Source organism: Pezoporus occidentalis, unplaced genomic scaffold, assembly GCF_034315485.1.
Source record: "Pezoporus occidentalis ecotype Australia unplaced genomic scaffold, CSIRO_AGI_Poc_V1 ctg38, whole genome shotgun sequence".
NCBI lineage: Eukaryota > Metazoa > Chordata > Aves > Psittaciformes > Psittacidae > Pezoporus > Pezoporus occidentalis.
In genome coordinates, this window is record NW_026915702.1 from 383,267 (window position 1) to 407,946 (window position 24,680).

The 24,680-nt window shown below is 45.7% G+C and overlaps 1 protein-coding gene and 2 long non-coding RNA genes across 6 annotated transcripts in view; 2 read left to right on the top strand and 1 right to left on the bottom strand.

Moving 5' to 3' along the window:
• Nucleotides 1-3,241, bottom strand: part of CCDC3 (coiled-coil domain containing 3) — a 39,566-nt gene extending 36,325 nt beyond the window's left edge. Inside the window, exons 1-2 of the mRNA XM_062631932.1 lie at nt 2,448-3,241; nt 1,016-1,190 (exon numbers count right to left, since the gene is read on the bottom strand). Of these exons, the coding sequence (XP_062487916.1) occupies nt 1,016-1,190; nt 2,448-2,848 (576 nt within the window). The 5' untranslated portion in view covers nt 2,849-3,241. The remainder of the gene's footprint in view (nt 1-1,015; nt 1,191-2,447) is intronic.
• A 28-nt stretch (nt 3,242-3,269) lies between these two features.
• On the top strand, nt 3,270-18,491 carry LOC134170521 (uncharacterized). 4 transcript variants are annotated; one of them, XR_009967284.1, is made up of 5 exons: nt 3,470-3,699; nt 5,623-5,731; nt 12,740-12,845; nt 14,761-15,127; nt 17,833-18,491. It is a non-coding gene; the product is annotated as an uncharacterized LOC134170521 (long non-coding RNA). The 4 variants fall into 4 exon arrangements; XR_009967282.1 differs by having other exon boundaries at nt 12,740-15,127; XR_009967283.1 differs by lacking the exon at nt 14,761-15,127.
• Nucleotides 18,492-18,557: 66 nt separating this feature from the next.
• On the top strand, nt 18,558-23,276 carry LOC134170500 (uncharacterized). Its single transcript, XR_009967279.1, has 2 exons — nt 18,558-20,964; nt 21,918-23,276. It is a non-coding gene; the product is annotated as an uncharacterized LOC134170500 (long non-coding RNA).
• Nucleotides 23,277-24,680: the final 1,404 nt, after the last annotated feature.

Genomic DNA, 24,680 nt, shown 5'->3' on the forward strand with positions numbered 1-24,680 from the left:
AAATAAGCCACTAATGCATCTGCTACCATATGTAAACATTGTGCCTTGGATGGGGCCACAGAAGACTCAAGTGATGACACATGTCCTGTCCATCCTAACCTGCAGGGATGCTTAAAATGTTCCCTGCTACCAGTAGAAATCACCAGCCTCATAAAACAAAGCTTGGCACTAGAACAGCTCACCAAGTTCCACTGCTGCTAATGTATATGCCCATCCAGAACGTGCACACACATAATTGCAGGTTGCTTCTCTCTGCCCAGGGAGTATTTATTAAAATCCTGCATTTATCACACACACTACAGCCCCATAAAGGGGCTCAGAAGCCACTAACAATGGGCATCATTGGACTTTCCATACTAGAAATGTACTTTGTTAAGGAGGATCGCCTGGAGTGTTTGCTGTGGCCTCCCTTGAGAGGAGAAAGAAGCATTTCATTCAGCTCCTTCAGAAGTAAGCACTGGCATTGGTCAGACAAACCCTGCCCTCATCATGCAGACGAAACATGCCCTCAAGAATCTATTTTTCCCCAGCCACTACAAAGACAGATTAGGGTGATTAGTTCAGTAGATGTTATGTGGAGCTAGACAAGAATAATCCCTTACAGTCTGTCATGGTCCAGGCACTGCTATCACTACATGAGATGAACACAGAAGTACAAAAGCAAAGCTTTGCTCCTGAGCAATTCAGCTGAAGCTAAAGTATGGGGTCTAGAGATAGCAAACCCAGGAATGACCTGGGTAGAGTAGGACAGGACCACAAACAATACTGGTTTCCAGCCTATTGCTCTTGAACAGGTTGATGCCAAGCTTTGCTCGGGTCCATGGGAAGCTAAAGAGCTAACACAGAGATCAGCTTTGAAAGCAGAGTTTAGCATCTCCCCACCAGTGCATTACCAAAGGACCAGGAAAATCAGGGATCTCTGCTCTGCATTCATACATATATATGTTTGCAAACAACACAGGAATGCCTGTGCCCACTTGGAAAGCAATTACTGGAGAGCAAATACATCACTTACCCGGTTGTCCTCTTGAATCTCCCAGTCACTGGAGAAGCTCAACACATGCTGTGCCTGGGAGCAGTTAGAAAACTGGAAAAGGCTGGCAAACATCCTTCTGTTCTCCATGGTGTCCGGGAAAATCGCCTCCTGGAAGTTGACTCCGTGTGGCAGGAGGATGTAGTTCTCATCCATTCTGAAACACAAATTGCATGGGCAGTGCGCAGTGAGGCTGAGCAGCACTTTCTCTCCCACAGAAGTCACCCCTCGTACTTCAGCCTTGCTCAACAAGTGCCACCAAAGTCACTAAGATGGACTTTCAGCAGGCATGTGGTACTCAGTTCTCATGGGTACTTAGTTGCCAAGACAGGGGACTGGATCAGGCAGCAGCAGTAAGGACTTAAACAGGCTCATACCACCCTGCAGGCATCAGTGAACCACCACGCATGAGGCTATACTGTAGCCCATGGTTCCTATTCAATTTCCATCACTTTGCCCTTGATCCCAGAATTTAAGTACTCCTTCAAACAGTCATAGAATCGTATCATAGAATCACAGACTGATTTGAGTTGGAAGTGACCTTAAAGCTTACCTAGTTCCAAACCCCCTGCCATGGGCAGGGACAGCTTTCACTAGACCAGGCTACTCCAAGCCCTGTCCAACCTGGCCTTGAACACTGCCAGGGATGGGGACTCCTGAAGAGGTGCACAGCAAACATCTCCCTACACTACAGAAATTATCTATAGCTGAAAAAAAACTAGGACTTAGTAAGCCCAAACCTATGAAGACTTTTGAGCCCAATACTTCTGCCCTTTAATACTTATTTACACTAACAGTGTCCTGAGCACCTCAGTTATGAACCAGGTCTCTCCTGAACCAAGAGTTGTATAACAAGTCAAGTCAATAAATAACTTCTGTAAGACATGTTTAAAGCTATTGCTAGAGACTAAGGATTAGGCAGCATCAAGTTGTGCTTCATTACACACCCAGTGCAAGAATATACAAATATCTTTCAAAACAAGCCACTCAATAGTATTTCGCAAACACTCTTGGATTGAAAGGTCACAGCGATGGCTCTGCTCCCATACTGTGGTTTGTTCTCTTATTCTTTCGATGAACCCAACGTCGGGATTTGGCTGGGGCTTGGGAGAGCCAGGAGGAAGCTATCGGGTGAGTACTTGGCAATGAGTTTTAAAGTTCCACGCCAAACTTCGGCAAAGAGGCACTGGTTTCTCTCCAGTCCCCTCGTAAAAACAAAAGCAGCAGCACCCAGGAGCTACTCAACAGCGGCTCCCTGAATGATGGAATATTAGATTGAGAATTGGCTCTTTCTCTCCCGATGAAACTATGGGTGGAAGCGCCAAGTGCTGTGGGGAGAGTGGTCTGAAGTGAACCGTCCCTAGTGCGGAGATACCGACACCCCCCCTCCAGATAGCCGTACCACAGGACTCACCGGAGGAAGAAGAAATAAGCGTAGCCCTGCATGACGGTGTGCGAGTGGCAGGAGAAGTACCCGAGGCCGGTGAGGTTGAGGCGGGAGCCGGCGGGCACCTCCAGCATGCTGCCCCACGCCTGGTCGCACAGCAGCTCGATCTCGGCGGAATAGAATAACCCGCCCGCTGCCTGCTGCGGGCCGCCGGGGGGGTCCCGCTGCCAGGGCAGGTAGTTGTACGCTCCGTAAGCGTCTGGGTGCAGCGCCAGCACCTTCGCGTACACGATGATCGCGGCCAGCTCGGCGCGGCAGCCCTCGCTGAGCGGCCGCCACTCTGCCGGTAACTGGCAGCCCCCTCCGCCGCCTGCCCGGCCCCCCAGCGCCAGCCCCAGCGCCAGCAGCGGCAGCAGCCGCGGCGGCATCGCGGGACGGGGGCAAAGGAGGGCAAAGGGGTTGGAGAGGGATTGAAGGGGGGGACGGGACACACGATGGGAGGTGGGGGAGAGGTGAGGAAGGACTGCAGTGGAGGAGGCAGGGAGGGAGCGAGGCGGGGATGCGAAGGGGCAAAGAAGGGAAAGCGCGGGGGGGGGGGGGGGGGGTAAAGGAAAGGGGGCGGAGAATGGAGGGTGCCTGGAGTTCGGATGCCCAAAGGGCTGAGATCCGAGCGGGCAAGGGCGCGGAGATGCGAAGGGTCTGGGGGCAGGGGGTGTGCAGGGGCAGAGACGCGAGGAGTAGAGTGGAGGAAAGGCAGAGATGCGAAGGGGGCAGAGAGGCAAAGGGGAGGGATGTAAATGAGAGAGGTGCAAAGGGGGAGGTGAAAAGGGAGGGATAAAAGGGGAGGGATGCAAAAGCAGAGTTGCAAAGAGGAGGAATGCGAAGGGAAGAGATGGACGGGACGGAGAGTGCAAAGAGGCAAGATGGAAAAGAGAAGAGATGAGAAGGGCAAAGCACACTCCGGGGTGAGGGTAGCTACTGCCGGGCACCCCCCAGCCCCAGGGTGGGCACTGGTGGCACCCAGGGCTGTGAGAGGTCAAGGGGTGGCTCGTAGGGTGACGGCAGTACAAGGGTCCCAGGGGAGCAGTGCGGTGCCCACAGCTCTTGCTGGGAACGAAGAGCCTGGGAAAACGAAGATACATGTGTGTGTTGGGAAGCTTGTAACCCTCATCACCCACTTCTCCCGTTTGAAATGAGGATGGATAAAACTTGCAAGCGGAGGAGAGCAGCTCTTCCCAGCAGCCTGCAACTGTTTCTCGAAATGTATCTGGTGAGCAAGGTAAAAGTGAAAAGTCAGGTCTCGAAATACTTTGCTGTTTCCTCCTAGAACTGGCTGAGGCAGCTTTGGGCTTCTCCATGTTTTTGGCAGATGGCTCTGAGACTGACCCTGTCCCTGCATAAAAATTGCTGTGGAGCCTCCCTAGGGGCCCCGCACCACTCACAGCCTGAAACAGCGTCTTTCTGTTTCAGTATTCTCCTTTTCCCACATGTGAGCTCACTGGGAATGAGACAGTCAGGAATGGGCATGGGATGCTTAAAAACTTTTGTTAGAATAGGAATATCATGGAGATATGGTAACAGTTAAATCTCTCCCTAGCTGTGATGGTTACTAAGAGCTTGACAGCACAGCCTGCTTGGTTCCTTTAATCTCATCCTCTGTCTATCTCCATCTGGGAGCAGGAGGTGCCTTTTCGTTCCACAGTTGTGCTGTGTCTGGTATAGGGGGTTCCTCGTGCACGGCTGGTGTGCAAAATCATGTGTGAAATAAGGAATCATGAGTTAAATAATGCTGAGCCAACCTCATAACAGTGAGACAAGACTTCTGCTGTGACAAGTGTTTCCCTCTGGAGTAGTTTCATCAGATTCAGCTGTGTGCTAGAGAGTTTAACAAAGGTAATATTCATATTTCATGATGGCATGGCCCTACAGTGTATTTCATCACAACTTTATGCAAGAACAGCCAAGTTGGTTCTTGCTAAAACAGAAACAGATTTGGTTTTTTTTTCTCCCTAACAAAAACTCCAGAGAGCTTTTCTCACTTGTTTTATATGTACCATCTATTTCTTGAAGATCAACAAATTGCTTCCAAATTCCAGGAAAAAAAAGCTTAAAAGACAATCCTGAAAAGGATTTTTCAAAGCAAATATCCTCCAGAAATCCCAACAGACCAACAAGCTCAATGTTTGTTTAATGTTAACAACCAGGAAATACTGCTTTTGCTTTGGACCTGAAGGGACTAAACTGCAGTACAGGAGGTTTCAGTGCCTCATTCAGTAGTTTTGAAATACATACATAATAACTAAGGAGGAAAACTGAAAATTGAGGCTGATGTTGACTTCAGGCAAAACTGGGTCAATCCTGGAGGTATTTTGTGCAACCCAGTGTACATGGAAGCCTTGGTACGAACCTCAGGTTTCTGCTGGGAAATGGTGCTTTGAGATGCTGTAAAACACATGGGGGTCATGTGAAGAAAGAGGGAAGTGCTGCAAGTAATGGGAGAGATGTTCAGCCCACCCAAGGTGGTCTCTCCATGTCCCTTTATGGTCTCTCCAAGGGGAATGACTGGTGCCAAAGCCTGGCAGCTTCAGCAAGGTGAATTTCGTGTTAGGTGTGGGCAGCAGTATACAGGTGTGTTATTACTCCAGCACTGCTGCTGAGGAGATAGAGCCCAAGAAGCTGATGTCTGTAACCATAGGTTGGTTGGTTTTATCCTGAAAACCAAACTCTTAGCTTGTGTGAAACAGCAATTACTGTTTCTTCTGTGTATACATATAAGATTGATATCTTCTGGGTAGAAGAGCCTCATATTTAAGCTTCATCTCTGTTTACTGCATGTTGCAAATGAATAATGGTCAACTGTTCTCAAACCACTTTGGAAATACCTCATGTGATCCGCTCTGCTATTTCTCACATTTTGATGATTCCACCACATAACAGCTGGGAAGAGCAGGGTGAGAAAGGGAGACACACTAGCAGCTCAAACCCAAAATATGGATGTGTCTTTCCTTAATGCCACCTCTAATAGTCTACATTATACTGGTTATATTTGACAAGAGTGTTTGAATCAGCGAGGCACCTCAGGAAACACAGTAGATTGTGCATGCTGGCACTGGCTGATGCTCTCCAATTCACTTTTTGGTGGTGATCACCAGAGTGTGGAAGCAGTAATTAATGTTCTGTGGATTTCTCTATCATTCTGCAGAGTGGGTTTGTAGGCATTTTGAAGATACAGCAGGCGTCCATGGAACTGACTTCAGAGCTGAATGAGCTGCAAGGAGGTCTTGGCCATAACTCTGGAGCAGATGCTATAGGTAAGCACGTCTCCACATACCTCTCACTTGAAAGTGCCCAGTTCCTTTGTTCTCTTCCATTCATGTTTGCTGGTGCTGTGCCCAGTGTCACTGTAAGGGCTTGGGGTGGCTCCTCTTCTCCTGTGCCCTCTGCCAGATGTTGCCAGCTGAAACTTCTCCCTGTTGGGAGGCTCTCCAGAGATTCATCGGTGTGGAACCTTCCCTTTCCATTGTGACAAGCTGGTCCCTTGGGCTATTTGAGTTCATTACAACTTCCAGATCAGTATTTTAGCAAAGAATTAGAGCTGTCTACATTCAGATCACAGTGATCAACGTAATTTTGTTCCTAAATTTCTCTCCACAGAAGCACCATCAGTTTTCTTCTCTCTTCCTTCATCTCTGCGGTAGTGAAAAGTAGTGGGAGCATCTGAATCCATTCTGGGAGTCCTTTCTCTTCCAGCCTTGAACAACAAGGAATTACTGAGACAAAATAAAGATTTAAAACCCCTCCCTGGAGACCCCATCCTTCAGAACTGTATTTGCTGTTTCTCAGCAGGGATCCACCAGCTGATCTGAGATGTTCTCTAGTGCAGCATAAATACTTCAGTGCTGTGAACTCAGCGTGGGCCTGATGAGTGCTGTAGCCAAAACCAGCTAATCAGAGGAGCACCAATAGAGCCAATTACTGCTCAGGCTGCGCTTTCAGCCACTCATGCATGTGCCACAGTTATTCATTCACTTCCTCAGTTTAGATAGCCTTGTAGACTTTGAGACAGGCCTGTGGCTTTCCCAGGCAGGAGCTCTTCTTTCTCTTCCACTCATCTTTACAGATATTTAAACCAAAGGTTTCTCCCTCCAGGCCATGTCATTTCTTTGCTGTTTCTGTGGTGATACAGGTGATTTAAGCCTTTTAATAAAACATAGCTCTGTTCTGCCTCTCTCTTTGCCTTTAAAGCATTGACAGAGTTGAGCATTAGTTCAGGTATTAAACGAGAGCACTGTGCTCTGGCTGGCTGCCTTTCTAATGCATGTAGGTGATCTGAAACCTCGGCCCAGCTGTCTTTTATATATATCCACAGTGATTCCTTTGTAGTCCAGGGTACAAAATATCAAACCCAGATTTCTTTCTCACTGCTGTTTAAACTGGGCGACCTACAAATATGAATATTCGGCTGTGTTAGTGTCCCCATAGGAAGAGATGTTTTCATTAGCTCCTTCTGTCTGTGCTTCTCTAATGTGAGTCTCTCTTCTCATGGCTTGACATTTGGTCCATCATATTTAACTATTTTTGTATTAATATCTGGGCTGGGTGATTCCTATTTTAAAACAATCATATTCCCTGGCCAAAGTTCCCTGTAGTTCTGCATGGTTCGTTCTTTTGAAGAGTACTTATGACTATGAAGAAACAGGATCTGTCTTTGGGGATCAGCCGGGAGTACACTGCTGTCTCAAAGAGTTTGCAAAGATTTACTGGATGAATAGCAGTAAAAAGACTTTCTGTAATATCATTTAGAATCTGAATGGAAAAGTAAGTAGAAAGATCAAAGAGTTAGTATGGATGGAGATCTTTTCCTACACCTTCATTGCATCTTTCTGCCCTTTCTTGGTCCCTTCAGCCTTTACCCATCCCCACTGTCCATCTTCCCCATCCTGCCCTCACTGTGCCCACAGGGCCCTGCTCACATCCGCCTCTGCCCTGTTCTCTGACAAATCTCATCCATGTAAATGCAGTTTTATTTGGATATGGATGTATGTCCTGTTAACTGTGTCCTCCTACCAAAACTCCTGTCTCAGCCTGGCTCCCTGACACCTGAGGACATCTGACCCTCGTCTCAGACCCGTCTTGGCTGAAGGGGCAATGTTACTCTCACTCCAAATGACCCTTTTCCCTTTCTCAATCACTGGTACTATCACCTCCTCTTATCCATCACTTGGACTTATAACCTGGATGTCATCCTCACCATAGACTTTCCTCTGTGTAGACACTTCCCATGTAGCTACTCCCAGATGTGCCTTTCCTACCATTCACACAATGAAGATGCTGTGCAGGCTCTTCTCTCTCATGTCTTGAGTCCTACAGCATCTTTTCCTGGGCAAACCCAGCCTCAGCCCACCACTGTATACTCAACTTGTTGCTACACACTGTTTCATCACTGCTGATCACATTCACCACCCATCTTTTCCCTGTGGCTACCCACACTCACCCCTTGCTTCATGCCAGGATCTTGCAGCAGAGCTCTGAGGAAAGGACCTCCTTGGCTCTGCATTTCTGCAGCATCTGGTTCTTGAGCCATGACTGCAGGTCCAAGAACAAGAATAGCAACAAACGTGCAAGCTGATTCCAGCCCAAGTCAGCAGAGGCCAGAAGCTGCTGTGCTCAGAAGTCTGTTCATAAATCAATGTGAAATGTGCTGTCTGAGCATAGCTCCCACTAGACAAACATCTGCATAACACATACCACTGACACAACTGGCGATGGGAAAAATAGCTAAACACATCATTCCCACAGCTGTGGAGGAATGAATAAAGATATCTAATTCCCTTGTCCGTGGGGTAAACTCTGGTCCAGGTAAAGGCACTTCTTATAAATATGAGGTTTTAAAGGCAGAGGGATCAGTAGGAAAGTTTAATCTGACTACACTGCCTAGAAAATTTCACCCAGGGACTTCAAGATCATAACTGAATTTAGAAGAAGAAAGAGAAAGAAAGACATCCAACTCTCACTTTAAAATCTCAGATGGGGGAGAAGCAAGTTCATCCTTTGGTGAGCTGTTTCAATGCTAAAATCTGATGTTTTTTCCCATTCTGGATTTGCCTGGCTTCAGCTGCCAGCCATAGGATCACTTTGGGCTGTAGACTGCTATGTGAAGAATAAAATAACCCTCTTATTAGAAATTCTCACCCAGTTTTGGCATTTATAATCCAGCAACCAAGCACTCCCTTGAATAAATTGAATACATTTTCTCTTGGTGGCAAGATGACCACACTATCACTCACTGCTGTAGCTTGGTTGCTCCAGATTTTCAACATCCTTTTCTCCTGCAGAGATGAGCTCCAGATTGCTTAGCCTGGTCTTCAAAAAGCCATGAAGAGGGCAGCACCACCACTTCTATTTGGTTTTCTGCTCCTTTAGCCAAGAACCACATTTATTCTGGTGGCCAGCATCATTACATAAGTATGCAGCTGTTTTCACTGGTCACTTCTGAAGATGAATTGTATTGGCAAAGTACACTTCGATCATAGCTCAGTCAAGTGAAGGCAATTCTGGCCTAGTTTTGGGCCACAACTATCATCTCTCCAGCACCCATACACTCACACTGGGTCTCTCCAGCTTCAGGATCACAAGAGAGCAATGATGACAGGGATGTTGTACGTGTCCAAGTCCTAATGCAGCAGTGATACTGTAGGATTTTGGCTTCTTGTCTAGAAATAAAAAGATGGATATGTGAAATGTCTTGTCTTTGCTTCAGCAGTTCAAGTTCTCTGGATTTCTTCCCTCTCCTTCCTATGTTTTAAAAGGGTTGAATCTGTTTTAACTTTTGAATCACAGCTGGAGGTAACATAGAATCATAGAATCGTTAGGGTTGGAAAGGACCTTAAGATCATCCAGTTCCAACCCCCCTGCCATGGGCAGGGACACCTTATGCTAAATCATACCACCCAAGGCCTCGTCCAACCTGGTCTTGAACACTGCCATGGATGGAGCATTCACAACTTCCCTGGGCAACCTATTCCAGTGCCTCACCACCCTAACAGGAAAGAACTTCCTTCTTATATCCAACCTAAACTTCCCCTGTTTAAGTTTTAACCCATTACCCCTTGTCCTGTCACTACAGTCCCTAATGAAGAGTCCCTCTCCAGCATCTCTATAGGCCCCCTTCAGATACTGTCTTCTTCTGAAGTGAATTCAATGCTGCTGAATGATAACAGATTGCCGGGGCTGCCTTCTCTCTGAGCCCCAGGCAGAAGAGCAGCAGGAGAAACCTGAGCTGGGGAATAGGTTGCCTTTCAAAAGGACCAAGATGCTCCCACACCAAAGCCCGCTCTATCTTTGCTGAGTGCAGAGATGATGTGCAGCTAGACCCAGCAGAGGCAGGTCATCAGAGACAACATTCTTGTGCAGCCTTCCGTCCACAGGAACCACCTTTTCTTTCCTTCATCCCTCAGAAACCAGCATCTGACCTCAAAGGATCTTGTGTAGAGCCCATATGGTAACTTGAATCATGACTTTCACAGTATTACAGGGTCTAGTGTGAGGTGTCCCTGCCCATGGCAGGGGGTTGGAACCGAATGATCTTAAGGTCCTTCCCAATGCAATCCATTCTATGATTCTATGATTACTGACTGAGCAGGAATATGTGTGTGTGTGTCCAGGAGGTTGCACAGCCCTGGCTTGCAGTGGTCCCATCAGACCAACCTTTCTTCTTGCAGTCTGCCTGATTAAAAAGCAAAGAGAAGAAAGGCATTTTATAATGAGTGATCTTGGTGCCATGTATAGTTAATGCAATTGAACTCACACTCTGCTCAGTTTTCACAACTGGGCTCTTACTTTGATGAGTTAATTCCTTTTGATGTCCCTTCTGTCCCTCCCCTTCTCTTTCTGAGTCTAAAATAACCCAACTGTCCATCTTGCTTAGGGAATTACTGGAGTTTTAAGAGAACACAAAGTGCTCTCACATGAGGATTTGGGATTAAACCTCTCTTGTTTATGTTAAACATAACATCTTAATTCTTCCACTGCTGGAGGGCAAATGAGTCTCCATAACCCCAAAGAAACCTGCTTTTAAGACCTATAGCAAAGGCCAGTGTGATTTGTTTTTCATTGTGGATGTTCTTTCCAGTAAAATTGTCTCATGGTATATGACAGTTCTCTTACAAAACACCTTTATGCAATTTAAAGCATTTTAACTTAGTGTTTTCCATTGTAGGACAGCATATGCTTCATTTTCAGCACATTCTTTCAAATCAGTGGAGTGACTTTTTTCCAGGGTTGTGGTAAGGAACACAACTGCTGCCGTCCATGACTCATCCAACACCCAAGGAGCTTTGGATTTGGAGGAGGGAATCCCACTGAAGCTGGCAGTTCCCTGAACTGGGTTTGGCTCCAGCCTCCCGGCTTTAGGATGTATGTGTACCTTGTACACAGACGTGCAAGCTCATCTGGAGGGGAAGACTTGTGGAAAAGAGGGGAAAGGCAGCACAGATTACTGAGTGGTAGATTACTGTAAACTAATACAGGGGTGAGAAGTGCCCCTGGACCCCATGAAATCCCACAGATGAAAGGAATAGGAAATAACGTGAGAGCTGAGACAAACATAAGGATGCAAAGCCCAAAAAGAAAGCTAGAAACAGTGGGGCAAAGGAAAAGGAAGTGAAAGGAAAAAAAGGAAAATACATAGGACAGGAGGGAAGGGGCAGTGAAGGAAGCAGCTGGTCAAGGAAAATTTTAGGCAAAGAAGGAGTGAATGAAGGAATTAAGAAGATAACATTGAAGATCATAGGGTAAAACTGTAGAAATAGGGACCAGAAAGGGGAAAAGGAGCAACTAGAATCCTGCCTTATTTTTTATGTGGCCCCTGGCTGGATGTTTTCAATACAAAAAGCATCAGAGCCACCTGCATTTCCCCACAGGAGCTGCCAGCCCTTCTGTAAAACCAGCTTTTGCCACCAGGCAGCAAGTTTCTCTCTTTAGCTGCTACTGAAATGGTGTCAAACCATCTAGACAAACCTCACTAAATCACTAAAGGCCCTGCTCCGTTAGCATATGGGCTCTGTATGTTTCTGCCTTGAGCAGGTCTTCTTCTTCTCTGGTATCCCTTTTTAGTAGGGCTTTCCAGCTCTTTCACACAGTCTCTCTATTCCCAGAGCAGCTGAAAACATGAAAGCATGTCTCCCCCTACCATTGTGCAGGAGGTTTATTTGGATTTAGAAACTGCCCTCAGCAACACTTAACCCAGTGAGTTAACCCAGGCACGTGGCCAAGGTAGTGAAATGGGCTCTGCTCCAGCTCCCTCACTGGAGATTGCTCCCTGCTCTCATGGCAATCTGCTGGCTTGCTGCTGAGAAAACTGTCCTCCTCACTCAGGGGAGTTTCTTACCCCAGGAGCTGGGTTAGCAATGCCACAAGTGATTTCATCACTGGTGATGAGGGACATGCTGCTGACAGGTAACTCTTGGTCATTTAGTCCTGCTCCTGACTTCCTTGTCAATGAGGTGCTCCCACATAGAATCATAGAATGGTTAGGGCTGGAAAGTTCCAACCCTCCCTTGCCATGGGCAGGAACGCCTCACACTAGACCATGCCACCCAAGGCTCTGTCCAACCTGGCCTTGAACACTGCCAGGGATGGAGCATTTACCACTTCTTTGGGCAACCCATTCCAGTGCCTCACCACCCTCACAGTAAAGAATTTCTTCCTTATATTGAACCTGAACTTCCCCTGTTTAAGTTTGAACCCATCACCCCTTGTCCTATAACTACAGTCCCTGATGAAGAGTCCCTCTCCAGCATCCTTGTAGCCCCCTTCAGATACTGGAAGCTGTTCTGAGGTCTCTCTCTTCAGGCTGAAAAAGACACACCATCAGCATTGCCGAGGAGGAAACAGCTCTAGCTCTGCACCTGCCTTTGCTAAGTGAAATGCATCTGTGCAGCTTGCTGATAAGTCACTGGGAGAGGCTGATGGCTATGCTGCTGTGCAGTAGGTCAGTGCATTGACACACAGCACCTAGCACAAGGCCATGTGTCAAGGACTGTACAGCTGTCCCCTGGCCACCACTTTAGGGTGGTGGACACATGTATCAAGCAGGTGGTGCTGGAGCCAGCGAAGGCTATAAAATCCAGCAGCAGCAGCCAAAGCAAATGATTTGCTCAATTATATTGCCTGGGTCCTCCTTGGATTGAATTAAGTGTTTGGGCTCAAACATCACATTTTGCATGTTTATCTTAGGTAGATTTCTATGGAAAAGGGTTTCAATGGTTTCTTCACCCGGGAAAGCTAAAGAGTAATGTCTTGTTTTGCGTGTGTTGAAGACTGTTCCTAAGAGTAAGGGCAAGACCTTCATATATGGCTGAAAGGTGGGGATGAAGAAGGAGATTGACTGGAAGCATGAGATTCGAGGACCAAAGAAACAAGCCGGTAGGTCACATAGGTACCAGCTTCTTACTACATAATGGGATTGGGAATTCACATCCATTAACTTAAGTTCTGCCTCTCAAATCCTTAATGACTCAAGGACCGGGGACTTCAGGACGTTTTCACACTAAGCAGCGATGATAAAACATAACTGTTTTCCAGGAGGGCAAAGTCCTCTTGCTCAGAGCTCAGCACTCTGGCCTAGAAGACAGCAGGCATTCTTGTGCTACTGAAGATTTACTATTACGCATTTGTGCCTCTGTGCATGTAGCACTTGTGGAGACAGCAGCAAAGACCTTTTCTGCCCTTCCCATCTCCAATGCAATGGTAAGAAAAGAGTTGCCTTCTGCAGACACCCTGCTAAACACCCTGCTGTGCAGAGGCTTGAGCTGGGCACAGGCGTAGCCTGAGGTCTTGCAGGAGTCTGAAACACTTAGGAGCATCTACCCGTGATAACACACCCACAGTGGGAAGGAGAACGTCTCTTTCACAGAGATGCATGTTAATCTCTAGCTCGGATTAAATACATCCCAGCTGCTAGGAACAGCTGTGAAAGGTATTTTTCCCTTTGCTATTTTCAAGTGTGAAGCGTTCCTCCTCTTCACCATCCCCTCATGAAGGGGGGAAGAAAAGCATTGGATAAAAAGCCTTGCTCCAGGGCAAGAAAAGATCTGAACTCCAGCTTTGCATAAATCTGTCACTTTGATTCCCCTGAGAACAACTGCAAACTTGAAAAATGGCTTGGTGAAGCAGGCACAGGTGTTAATTCCTCTTTATTTAATGGGTAAAAAACACAAGGAGAAAAAAGTTGCTGTGAAGAGCCCCCTGCACATGATTTCTTTCACTCAGCTTTGTGCTTCATTAGCTTTTCCAGGACTATCTCTGTGTCAATAAAGTCTTATTTCTAAACCAGAAAGGAAAAGGGAAAATTGTCCTGTATCAGTATCTGCTGCAAAATCTACATTAACCACCCTTTGCTGCTTCTGCTGCTTTATTCCCTTCCTAGAACAATCTGTGAGGGGATTTTTTTGCTCTGTCCCTCTCACTTTTAATTGCTAATGCATTGAAGGTTTGCTGGCTTTGGCTCAGGGGCAGGAGGGCAGCCTCTGAGGATGCTCAGTGATGTCTTTCACCCCTGGGTCAGCTTTGTATCCTGCATTAAACTTGGCTCTTTTACATGAAACAAAGAAACACTGTTCTTACAAACACTTCTCAATCCATTCACTTCCACCCACAAACGCTTCGGTGACAAGTGGCCAGACATTGCTGCAACGATCTTAGGCAGTCCTGGTGGCTGTGATCACCTTTGGTGGGGCCCATCATTGGAGATGCCCTGGTTACACCTCAGGAGGACTGACAGCACCAGGGAAGCCTGGGGGCAAGGGCTGCCCTGAGATGGATGTAAGGAAGGTGAGCCACCCACATCAGGGGCATGCATGACACCCCACACAGGCAGGGATATAGCACAGAAAGCCTCTGACCTGCCTGGGCCCCTGCTTGCCCCCAGCCACCCCATGCAGACCCCGGCTGGCCGCAGCTCCATCCCCCTACCCTTGTCCCTTAATTATTCATGCTCTCATTAAGCAGGAGGGGTTTTAGTTAAGGCTCCACTGTAAAGAAGGAAATTGCTTTTGCAACTGCAGTCCCAAGGGCTGTGCGTTTCTCAGGCAATTAGACCTTTATCAGGCTTTACCCTGCAGAGATAAGGTTTGCTGAATATATCTTCGCTGACACAGACTGGTGCAGACATATATCTTCAGTAGTGTAAGTTAAATGCTTTGAAGTCCTCTTTTTTTCAGTCTGCCTTTGTTTAAGTTCATTGGAGAAAATACATTTGCAGTAAATAAAGTGAAATCATTAGGATGCTGTTGGGCACCACCAGTCACAGCGTCTAAGCCTGGCAAGCTGCTCTTTCCAGGCTTGATGGCCTTGGTGACCACTTCTCTCCTGTGACCGTCTTGGGAGCACAACCTGATGGGACAGGAAAACTCAATGGACTGCTCACCACTTTCTCATCCTGAACCACCCCAAGACTCAGCGCTGAGCCTGGAGATCCAGCTCTTGCTCTGACATCCTGCCCACACCAGGGCAGAAACACTGAACCGCTGAAGTACATAATGGTTGAGGTTGGAAGGGACAACTGGAAGTCACCCAATCTGCCTGCTCAAGCAGGATCACCTACAGCATTGCTTAGGATTGTGTTCAGACAGCTCTTAAACATTTCCAGGAAAGGAGACTCCACAGCCTCTCTGGGCAACCTATTCCAATGCCCAGCTGCCCTCAAGGTAAGTAAGCTCTTCCTCATGTTCAGGTGAAAAACAGCTTTAATCTATTTAGCTATAACCTGACAGTACAGGGAAACCAGTTTACCCACCGGGGCAGTTTTGCATTTCAGTGCTGTGCTGCTTTTGTTGGAAGCCAAATTAATAAGAAGGCTTGGCCAAGTTCTGCATAGGCTGAAACATGACTTTTGGCTCAGCTTCTGTCTGACAAAGGGCAAGATTTTAGCAGCTTTGCTTCTGGGGCTGCCATTCCGATTCCAGCAAACAAGCCATGGGTGGCTTGACTCCAGATTGAGGATACCTGTGGGTCTTGTGAGTTGTGGCAGGAGGGTTACATGGGGTTGGGTTTAAAGAGATGAAACGTCAGAATTCATGACATTTTTACAGCCTATGCAATTAACTGGTAATGACAGAGCTAGAATGAATTCCACCACCATAGTGCATGGCTGTGCCTGGGGACATGCAGAAGTTCAGGCTAATGTACAGCTCTGCCTGTTGCGTGATGATTGATGGATCACACTGAATCATACCAACAGTTGTGCTGGATTGTGCTTGGATAATCTACCAGCCCTCACTGAAATCAGCAGGAGGCTGAAACTGAGGTTTTTAATGAGTTGGGTTAGTTGTTAAAACCCAACATTATTTGAGATCACCTCTCTTACATTCTGCCCTGTGGATGGATTTTTAGCAAAGAATGGCCACATTCCCAAGTCAGCAAGTGCCTACGTGGAACTCAACATGAACCGAATGAAGGAGGATGTGGGTAAAGAAGCAAAAGTAACAGTGCAAGCAAGATAAGAAGAAACTGGACTGTGCTAAGATACAAAATAGTGGACTGTTAGCAAATTTGAAAGGCTAAGTCCTCATACGCTTATTTGATTGTTACTAGTTGCTGTGTGCTGAAAGAATATGTATCAAAGTATAATATACTAAGCTATTGTATATGTCTCCAATCATAATACAACAAACTATTGAATATGTATCTAATTATACTACAGTGAGCAATTGTAGATGTATCCAAATATTATACAGCGAGCTATTGTAAATGTAACCGTAGTTGCTGTGTGTTACAAGAAAATGTATCTGATTATAATAAACATACCCGACTATAACACAGCAAGCTATTGTAAGCAGATACAGAGAAACAGTATAAAAAGGATTGATGCTATGTAATAAATGACTTTGGTCTGATCACACTGATCTCTGACTGAGTCCATATTTTTAATGCGGCACTGCCCCTGAGATCCAAGAAATTTACTATGGACAAGTGCTATCATACATAGATATGATGAATACATGATATGATTAATACTCCACGGTTCAGATCAGGGTTCAGATCTCTCTTTAGCAAAAGATCTTTTTCTATCCAATATCCAGAACTGCTAGAAGACAATTTCCTGAGAGGAGTTGTTGGCTCTTAAATCACTTTCCTCTTTGTTCACCTTTCCTTAAAGGCATTTGAGAAAGTGAGGAGGCCTTCATGGATTGGAAATTGCAGAATGTTGAAATAGAAATGCACTCAAAGACAACAAAACCAAGCTGGTCCAGTTGGGACTTGGAATCAGGACACCAGAGTGTAATTCCTTTTTCTGCCACTGACCTCCTGTGACACTCTGGGCTTAAAATCCTTAAAAACATGAGTCCCACTGTATCGCAGATTCCCATGTGTAACTAGGGATAACAGCATTTTCTTTGATCACAGTGGCATGGTGAAGCAGAGATCCTGGAGTATCACAGTACTACAATAATGGGGACTACATGAATAATGCTCAAGTTGTAGGAAAGACTATGAACAAAGAATTTATAACTAGCAAATAGAGGGAAAGAAATACAGCAGTGAAGTGTTCAGAACTGCTAAATGTGTGTTTAAAGGTTTAGGAAAATGCCTAGAGCTGCAAGGAGGTGCCACAGAAATTAATTATTATAATAAAACCTCTGGGAAGAGGCGGAAATGCTGGAATGATCAAATCATGTGTAATTACGAGGAACATTTTATGTCTTTTTGCTAACACAGAGCTGCAAGGAATGTGAGTGTTGCCTCTAGAAATGCTAGGGGCCAGGATGTCATTCTTTAAGAAACAAAACAGATAAGAACTGAAAAAGGAAAAGAAAGGGGGGGGGGGAAGAAAATCCAAACCTAACAAATGCCTCACAGGTCACAGAGCAGCCAGAGCTTTGAAAGGTGGCCAGGGGAAATCCCCTGGGAAGATTCTCTACTCAGGTAGGAGTTCCTCCTCCCTAACTTTTGTTTGGGATCAGCTGAATCATGTTATATGGTCTTATTTTTCACCCCAGCCGTACACCTCCAGTCTGCACACACCTGAGTGGAATATCAGGGACAAAAAAGCCTCTACTCTTCTGTTCTTTCCTCTGGCCCTCATGTCCATTGTTGGAGCTTCTTTCCCACCCTCTGCTGGAGTCACTTGGGTCTCAGAGGGTGATGGAGAGAGCCCATGAGACCAGAAGTGCTTGCTGAAGTGGAGAGCCATGCAATTGCTCCTTCACTGACATATTTAAAGGCAATATTTGGCAAACTGCTCCTCATTGCAAAAACCCAAAATTGTTCATGAAATCCCAGCCCTGGTGGCAAGTTGGCAGCACAATTACTTAAACTCTCTGTACAGAAACTCCAGGTCACTGGTGACTGTTTAAAGCTGTGCTGTTTCAAGATGAATTAATTGCCTCCTGGGTTTCCCCTGGCTCTGCAGGGCTGTTCCCGGATTCACACATGCTGTCAGCTGCTGCATAGAGAGACAGTGAGGAAAGACAGAGCTAGGAGAGGAGATACAAATGGGCCCTGCGCAGCAAAGCTTTTGATGGCTTCTGAACATCACAATCTCTTCGTGTTGCAGCTCTTGTTGTGCTGCAGGCCATTGAAAGCCATGAAAATGAAGGCTTTGATCCTACTCTGCTGTTTGGGAGAAAGGCTGCAAACTCCACCCTGCTGAAATGCAGCATTAGCTGCACCTGCTGGAAACTGACTCTTACAGTCTTCATCCAAACTACAAACTGGGTCTACAACTGCAGCTTGTGTTTTCCGTTTAAAGAAAGCCTTGATACACAGTGGTGGGATTCCTGCACACTCCATTACAGAGGTTTTCTTTATTCTCCTGTAGAAATTACATGTAATTCTTTTTCCTTATAGAAATGGCACACAATTCTTAATGGAATCATTATCCTTGGTGCATTACACGGCTTGTCCACAACATAGTACCCAAAAGTGCTGATACAGTGAGTGTTCAGCATCATCCCAGAGCACCATCCTGGTGGATGCTCCCATCCCTTGGCAGTATTTAAACACCTTTCAGTGAGGCTGTCTGCCTCTTCATACTGCTTAGGATTCAGAGCACTTTTCCTGAACACTCTGCAGAAGGATCCCTGGAGACGCCATGAAGGAAAGAGGGTCTGCATTTTGTGTCTGTTGGCTCCACAGTGATGCTATCATGCATCTCCTGGATTTATGACATCTTGGCATTAATCCTCACTGGATTTCTTTGCTGGCTATATCCTGATGTCTCAGATATGATTTATGCCTTTACTGACAAGTCTATCAGTAGGCAGTTTACCCCATTAAAACATTACTATCCCTCAGAGAAGCCCCCTGTTCTCAATATTTATAAGTGGATTTGATCTAGAGATTCCCAAACCCTGCCCTTTCAAAGAATACACCAACTTCCATCTGCAAACAGCAAAAGCCACTGGGGTGGTATGACAATCTCGCATGCCATCCTACTGCATCCCTTCTCAAAGGTTAACTGGGAGTAAGAGACCCTCTCCCTTAACCACTGTGTGATTTCACCAAGGGTGTTAGAAGTTTATTGCAGTCTTTTCCACAGACAACAGCATTTCAGCGAGGGGATGCTCTGGAATGTCATATTCTAGTTTCAAGAGCATCCAAATGCCCTTCAGAAATGCCTCCAGTAGTGTGTTTATTGCCTTTCTTTTTTTCATTCCCTAAGTTAAAAGCTGTTCTTTGTCAGGCTGTTTTCTTCTTCATGTATTTTATATGATCAGCTCTCAATAAGTGCATCATTTAAGCTTTAGGATGAAACCTGGAAATAGCACTCAGACCCCTGGAGAGTTCATTCCTACAAACAATGCTTTCAAACCATTCTGCCTGATTGCACCCCGATACTGAATGATTCGAGAGAGGAATCCTTATTCACTTCTGATGCTCTTTTGGTAAGAGCAATGACAGATTAGCACAGAGGAGGAGCAGGCTGTTTGGCTTTTCTTATTTATTTATTTGGGTGGTTTTATCCCATTTTCCACCTCAGTCTTCACCTAATTCTCAGCTATGTTAGCTCAAGCTAAGAAGTAACTACTCTGATTTCAAGTGAGATGGGGTTTACTCAGCTGGTTACCTGCTTTGTTCAATTACTAATGTTGAAGCACTATTGATTTCACTTCCCTGAGCTTAGTCACAAACAAGTGCTGAAAAATGGAAGTGGCAAGCAAAGGAACAAGAAAACAGCATCTGCTTCCAACATGGTTCAGTCATCTAAAATCCAAGTGGCCCATGAATAATGTTAACCTGTGAAAAGTCATTCCCACAGAAGTTCTTTTTCCCTTCTCAAATTCCTCTAGTTACTTTCACTCAACATAATTTTACTTTCCCAGTTCAAGGATTATGTGTTTTGGGGTAACGGCTTTGGGCAAATGGTACCTTTACATGAGCTGCCTGTAATCTAGGAAGCTCTTTGAGATTTGGTACATAGATATTGCACTGAAATCCTTACATGAAAAACAAGTTACAAAACCAAAGTAATGCATTAGCCCAGCCCTCATTCTCAAACATGGTCTTCTCCCCTCAATCCCAAAATCTACTTTACTGGCTACAGTCTCAGGCAGTCCAAAATCTTAGATGACCACTTGCTTCCAAAGAATTAAGCAAAGAAAATACCTCTTAAGACATTTACCTTCATGAGGTCTCCCCACCCCAGCCCTAAACCACCCCACAGTTTAGATATTCCACACAAAATCCTCCAGGACCCTAAAGTACCCTCCAACATGGTGTCTCTGCTCTGGGATACACTTACTACTGCCCAAACCCACCATGTCCAGGTGGGACTCCAGCAGCAGCTGTGTTAGAGCTCAGCTTTGGCCTTGGGTAGGCCTTTTAAAGAGATTTGTACTAAAACCCCACCCAGAGCACAGCCTATAAACGAAAAGTGACCAGGTGAAGGAAAAATCTTTGCGGAAGTGGCCATGTACAGATCAATAGGGTTTGACCATGCTATCAAGGGGAACCCAGATCCTCTAGTGATGCACTGCAGAAAACACTGCAAGTAAAAGCAATCCCTTAAACAGAAACCCTGCTGGCAATGGTGCCAGGTCTTAGTGATATTTGACCTTGGGCTTGATTCAGGTTTTGTCACAGGTCCCTTCCCTGGGCAACAGGCTAGGCCAAAGCAATGAGACCTGGGTATGAACTTTGTCATTTGAGCCCTACTCTGACATTGCCGTGCTAATTAATGCATAAGGTAAAAATAATATGTCAAACCAACAGTATCTTAAATGAGTATCAAAACCCTTCAGCAAGACCAGGTCCCTAAAAATCATGACATTTCCTTCCCCCTTCAGTGTCTCCTGCATAAATACCCCCTTTTAGTAGACAGAAACTATGATGTAATGCAATCAAATAAGCCTGACTTTTCTTTCTCTGCAGGGCACACAGTTGAGGCCAGGTACCCCTTTCTCCTTTGTACCCTCTTGCCCAATGGCCAGCCAGAAGTATTGAGCAGTGAGGGAGGAAGGAAAGAGATAAAAGAGATGTCTGCAAGTGAAACAGTGAGCACCACAGGAGTGACCACAAAGAAGCTGCCTGGGGTCCAATTCAGGTCTGCATCATGTCTTGTACAACTCTGTTCACCTCAGGGGAGCTGAGCAAACAGAAGTAAACCTCCTGTACACTATGTTCTCCAATAATCTACCCAAAGAAAACAACATTTCTTTAGACAAGAAAGCAAGGGAACAAGTAAATGACGAAGAGGGGAAGAATAAAGCAAACATCAGCTTTAACCCAACCTATGCGTTAACAAGATCTTTTAATAGGTTCTCTGTTCTCACAGAACTCAGCATGTCTGGAAACACAGTTTTTATAGCTGCCTTTCCATAACATCAGCTTGTTCTCATCTCTGTAACTAGCTCATTGCAGCTATGATAATAATTGATCAACTTGTAAACCTGATTATAAAGTCTGCTCCCTCATCTGCTTTGTTCCTTGGGCTGGCTCTCACTTTTGAAAGCAGCAGGGATTTAGAGTGGTGGCTGTCTGTGGCATCCATCCCCTCCCTAGCTTGCCATTAACAAGGGTAGCACAGTCTGGCTCCAGTGGAGTGGCTGAGGATGTCTGCTTACTGAGCCTCCAGCCATTAACCCTACCTGGATCTGGTCCTGCCTGAAAAGAGAATATCAGTGCTGTGGACGGAGACAGAAAGGCTGGCAGAAGGGATAAAATGCCTCTGTCTTGTGTTCTAGCATCTCACAGTCCTCATGGGTCACACTTGTGGGATGCTGAACTGCACAGAAGTGGATGCCCTTCAAACAGCTCTCTGGTGCCTACAGCACCTGAAGGCCAAAGACAGACAACATATTAAGTAGGAGATACCTGAGATTTCTGTAGCATCCACAGGCTATCCCTTGAGAAACCCAGTCTGGATCACCCCCAGTAGGGCTGACATGCAGAAACAGGATTCCACAAAGAATCTCACATGTGTGTCTCAGTCTGCCTCTCATCAGGAAGCTGGACCTGTTTTCTGTATGCACCAATGTTTCTCCCTTCAATATACAGGTACGTCCTTCTGGGGAGAAAATAAATGGTTGCTGTGCTGCCTGGCTGTGATATGAGGAACTTACATGTTGCCAAAGCCATTTTTTATCTCATTGGAAATACTGACATGTGTTGGGAATTCCAGATTGTAAGTATTGGGAAATTATGTTTTCTCAGCAAAGAGAGCATCAGGACAAGAAAGGAATGCTTTGCCATTTCTCCGCAGCACTGTGCTTCAATCCTCAGTGGGGAAACCATGGAGTCAGGTAGCTCAGGAGCCAACCTCAGGGGTGAAAGTGAAATCCCATCTAAAGGCCCCATGCCATCATGGAAGACAAAGAGAAGACATTTGTTCCATGACACAACATAGTCTTAGGTGCCAAGGCACCTAAACAAAGCAATTGAGGAAGCCCATGCTATGTATGAGGCTCTGCACAGCTGGAGTTAGGAAGCACTATTACAGCCACATTGTCATACACGAACCCTAAATTAAGATGGAGGAATTCACCATGCACACAAGTACCTAAGACAAATGAGCTACATGCCTGATGTCAACTGGCCTTGCAAGTAACAGGTACTTTAATTCAGTTATCAGCGCCTGAAAACCCGAATCAAAGTCTCTGTGGATGAAAAACAGGGCAATTGACTGACATAAAAATCCTTAACTTTCTAAGCCAAGATGTCCCTCTAGAGCTGAAACAAATATAGACATCATTGCCATGATAACGAGACTAATCTTTCTTTTCATGGACATGAGGTACCCAACTAAACAAGATATTAGTAGCAGTAATTACATGACTTAAATAAACTAACTGTATGTATTAAGTGTATTTCAGCTAAATGCACTGATTTTCAGTCATACCACTGGTGATAATAGTAACAGTTAACAAATCAGAAGCATTGTTTCATGTCCTAAGTAGCTTTAGAAGCACTAAGGAATAAAGGTTTTGTTAATAAAGAGTGGTGAATAAACACAAATCACATAAGGATTTTAAGAAGTTTGAATAAGCCACACAAATCAATGGAAGATAAGTAGGAACCCAGAGAAATCTGCTTTCTATCAAAAATCCCTAAAAACAATAATGTAACATGGTTTGGGTGAAATGAGATCAAAGTATTCCTTTCCATAACTGAACAGACATGCCCACAAAACAGAACCCACCATAACAGAGGTCCTTTTCTCGGGAAATTCAGGATAGGTATAGATGGCGATTCTGGCAAAGATACCAAAAAGCAGATCCTAAAGATACGGATAAAACCAGGAAGAGAGAAAACTGCAGGAAGATGGTCAAGACACAAACATCCAGGTATATTAGGCTATTGTCTTTCTCCATTTTTCTACTTTTATGGAGGTACTTGAAATTGCAATGAATAAATAAACCCCTGCTGCTTCAGAAGGGGAAATCTGTGATCAAAGAGATCTTTTCAGGTGTCATTAAGGCACTAAATTTATGCTTGCACTGAAGCACATAAGCAGCTATTTAACCAGCTCTGGGCCTTTTATTTGTTAGTTGTTGGCAATATTAGAGCCTAAGCCCCTGTCCGGGCTTTGCTCACGAGCAGCACTACTTTTGATGCAATCATCAGTGCGCGAGTGCTGTTTCTGACAGCACAAACACCAACTTCACTCAAAAAGCGCTGAGCGCCCTCAGCTGTCTGAAAAGCAGTTTGTTTTCCGCCAAAATGTCAAGTCTGTGTTCGTACTGCCTTGAATAGCCTCGGAAAAAAAAAAAATCTTTTCTTTTTCTTGCAAACCAGATTCTTCCCAGTATCCACCACTCTCCCAGTGCAATGGCAGGCTCTGGATTTCTGGCCTGTTTTGCAGAGGATGACTGCTGTTTTGCCCCCGTTGTGCCCGGGAGGCAGAGCAGAAGCACTGAGCAGCCAGGGCTGGCACCCCTCTGGGATCCAGGAATCACTGAGAGCTGGGTACCTCTCTGTGGTCTGCAGAGCAGATGTCCATTGAAGGCCTCTCACAGAAGTCTCTGTGATGGTAGCATCCTTTCTTGATCCCATGAGCTCTCTCTGCCTTGGGATTTGAGGTTCTCAAAGACACTGTAGTTTCATGAAGAGTTTATGCTGCCACGGGCAGGGACACCTTCCACTACACCAGGTTGCTCCAAGCCCCATCCAACCTGGCTTTCAACACTGCCCGGGATGGGGTAGCTGCACTTCTGTAGACAAACTGTTCCAGGGCCTCCCCACCCTCATAGTGAATAATTTCTTCCTTATACCCAACCTGAACCTACCCTCTTTCACTTTGAAACTCTTGCCCCTTGTCCTATCACTACAGGTCCTGGTAAAAAGCACCTCTCCATCCTTCTTACAACCCCCACTTTAGGCACTGGGAGCTGCTCTAAGGTCTCCCCGGAACTTTCTCTTCTCCAAGCTGAATAAACCCAGCTCTCTCAGCCTTCCAGCCCTCTGATATCATGACCCTCCTCTAGACCAGTCCAACCAGTCCAGAAGCCATTCATAGTCTTCCAGTTGTGCGAGCATGTGGTGAGCCAGCACAATGGAAACTGATTTAGGTAAAAACAGGTAAAACTTCTGCTCTGGTTTGCTCTGATCTGCATGTCCTCACCTGCATTCCTTTCAATGGCAGCATTATCTTACACAAGCTTAAATACCATATAAACTGCACTTAAAGCTTCCTTGCAGGAAGTCTATTCCCAAGTATGCCGGGGTATTCCTGCACTCCTCACAGAGATAAGCCAAGGCTGAAACACATGATAAGTGATCAGACAAATACTTCAGTTTGAGATGTGCATGCAAGCCTCATTT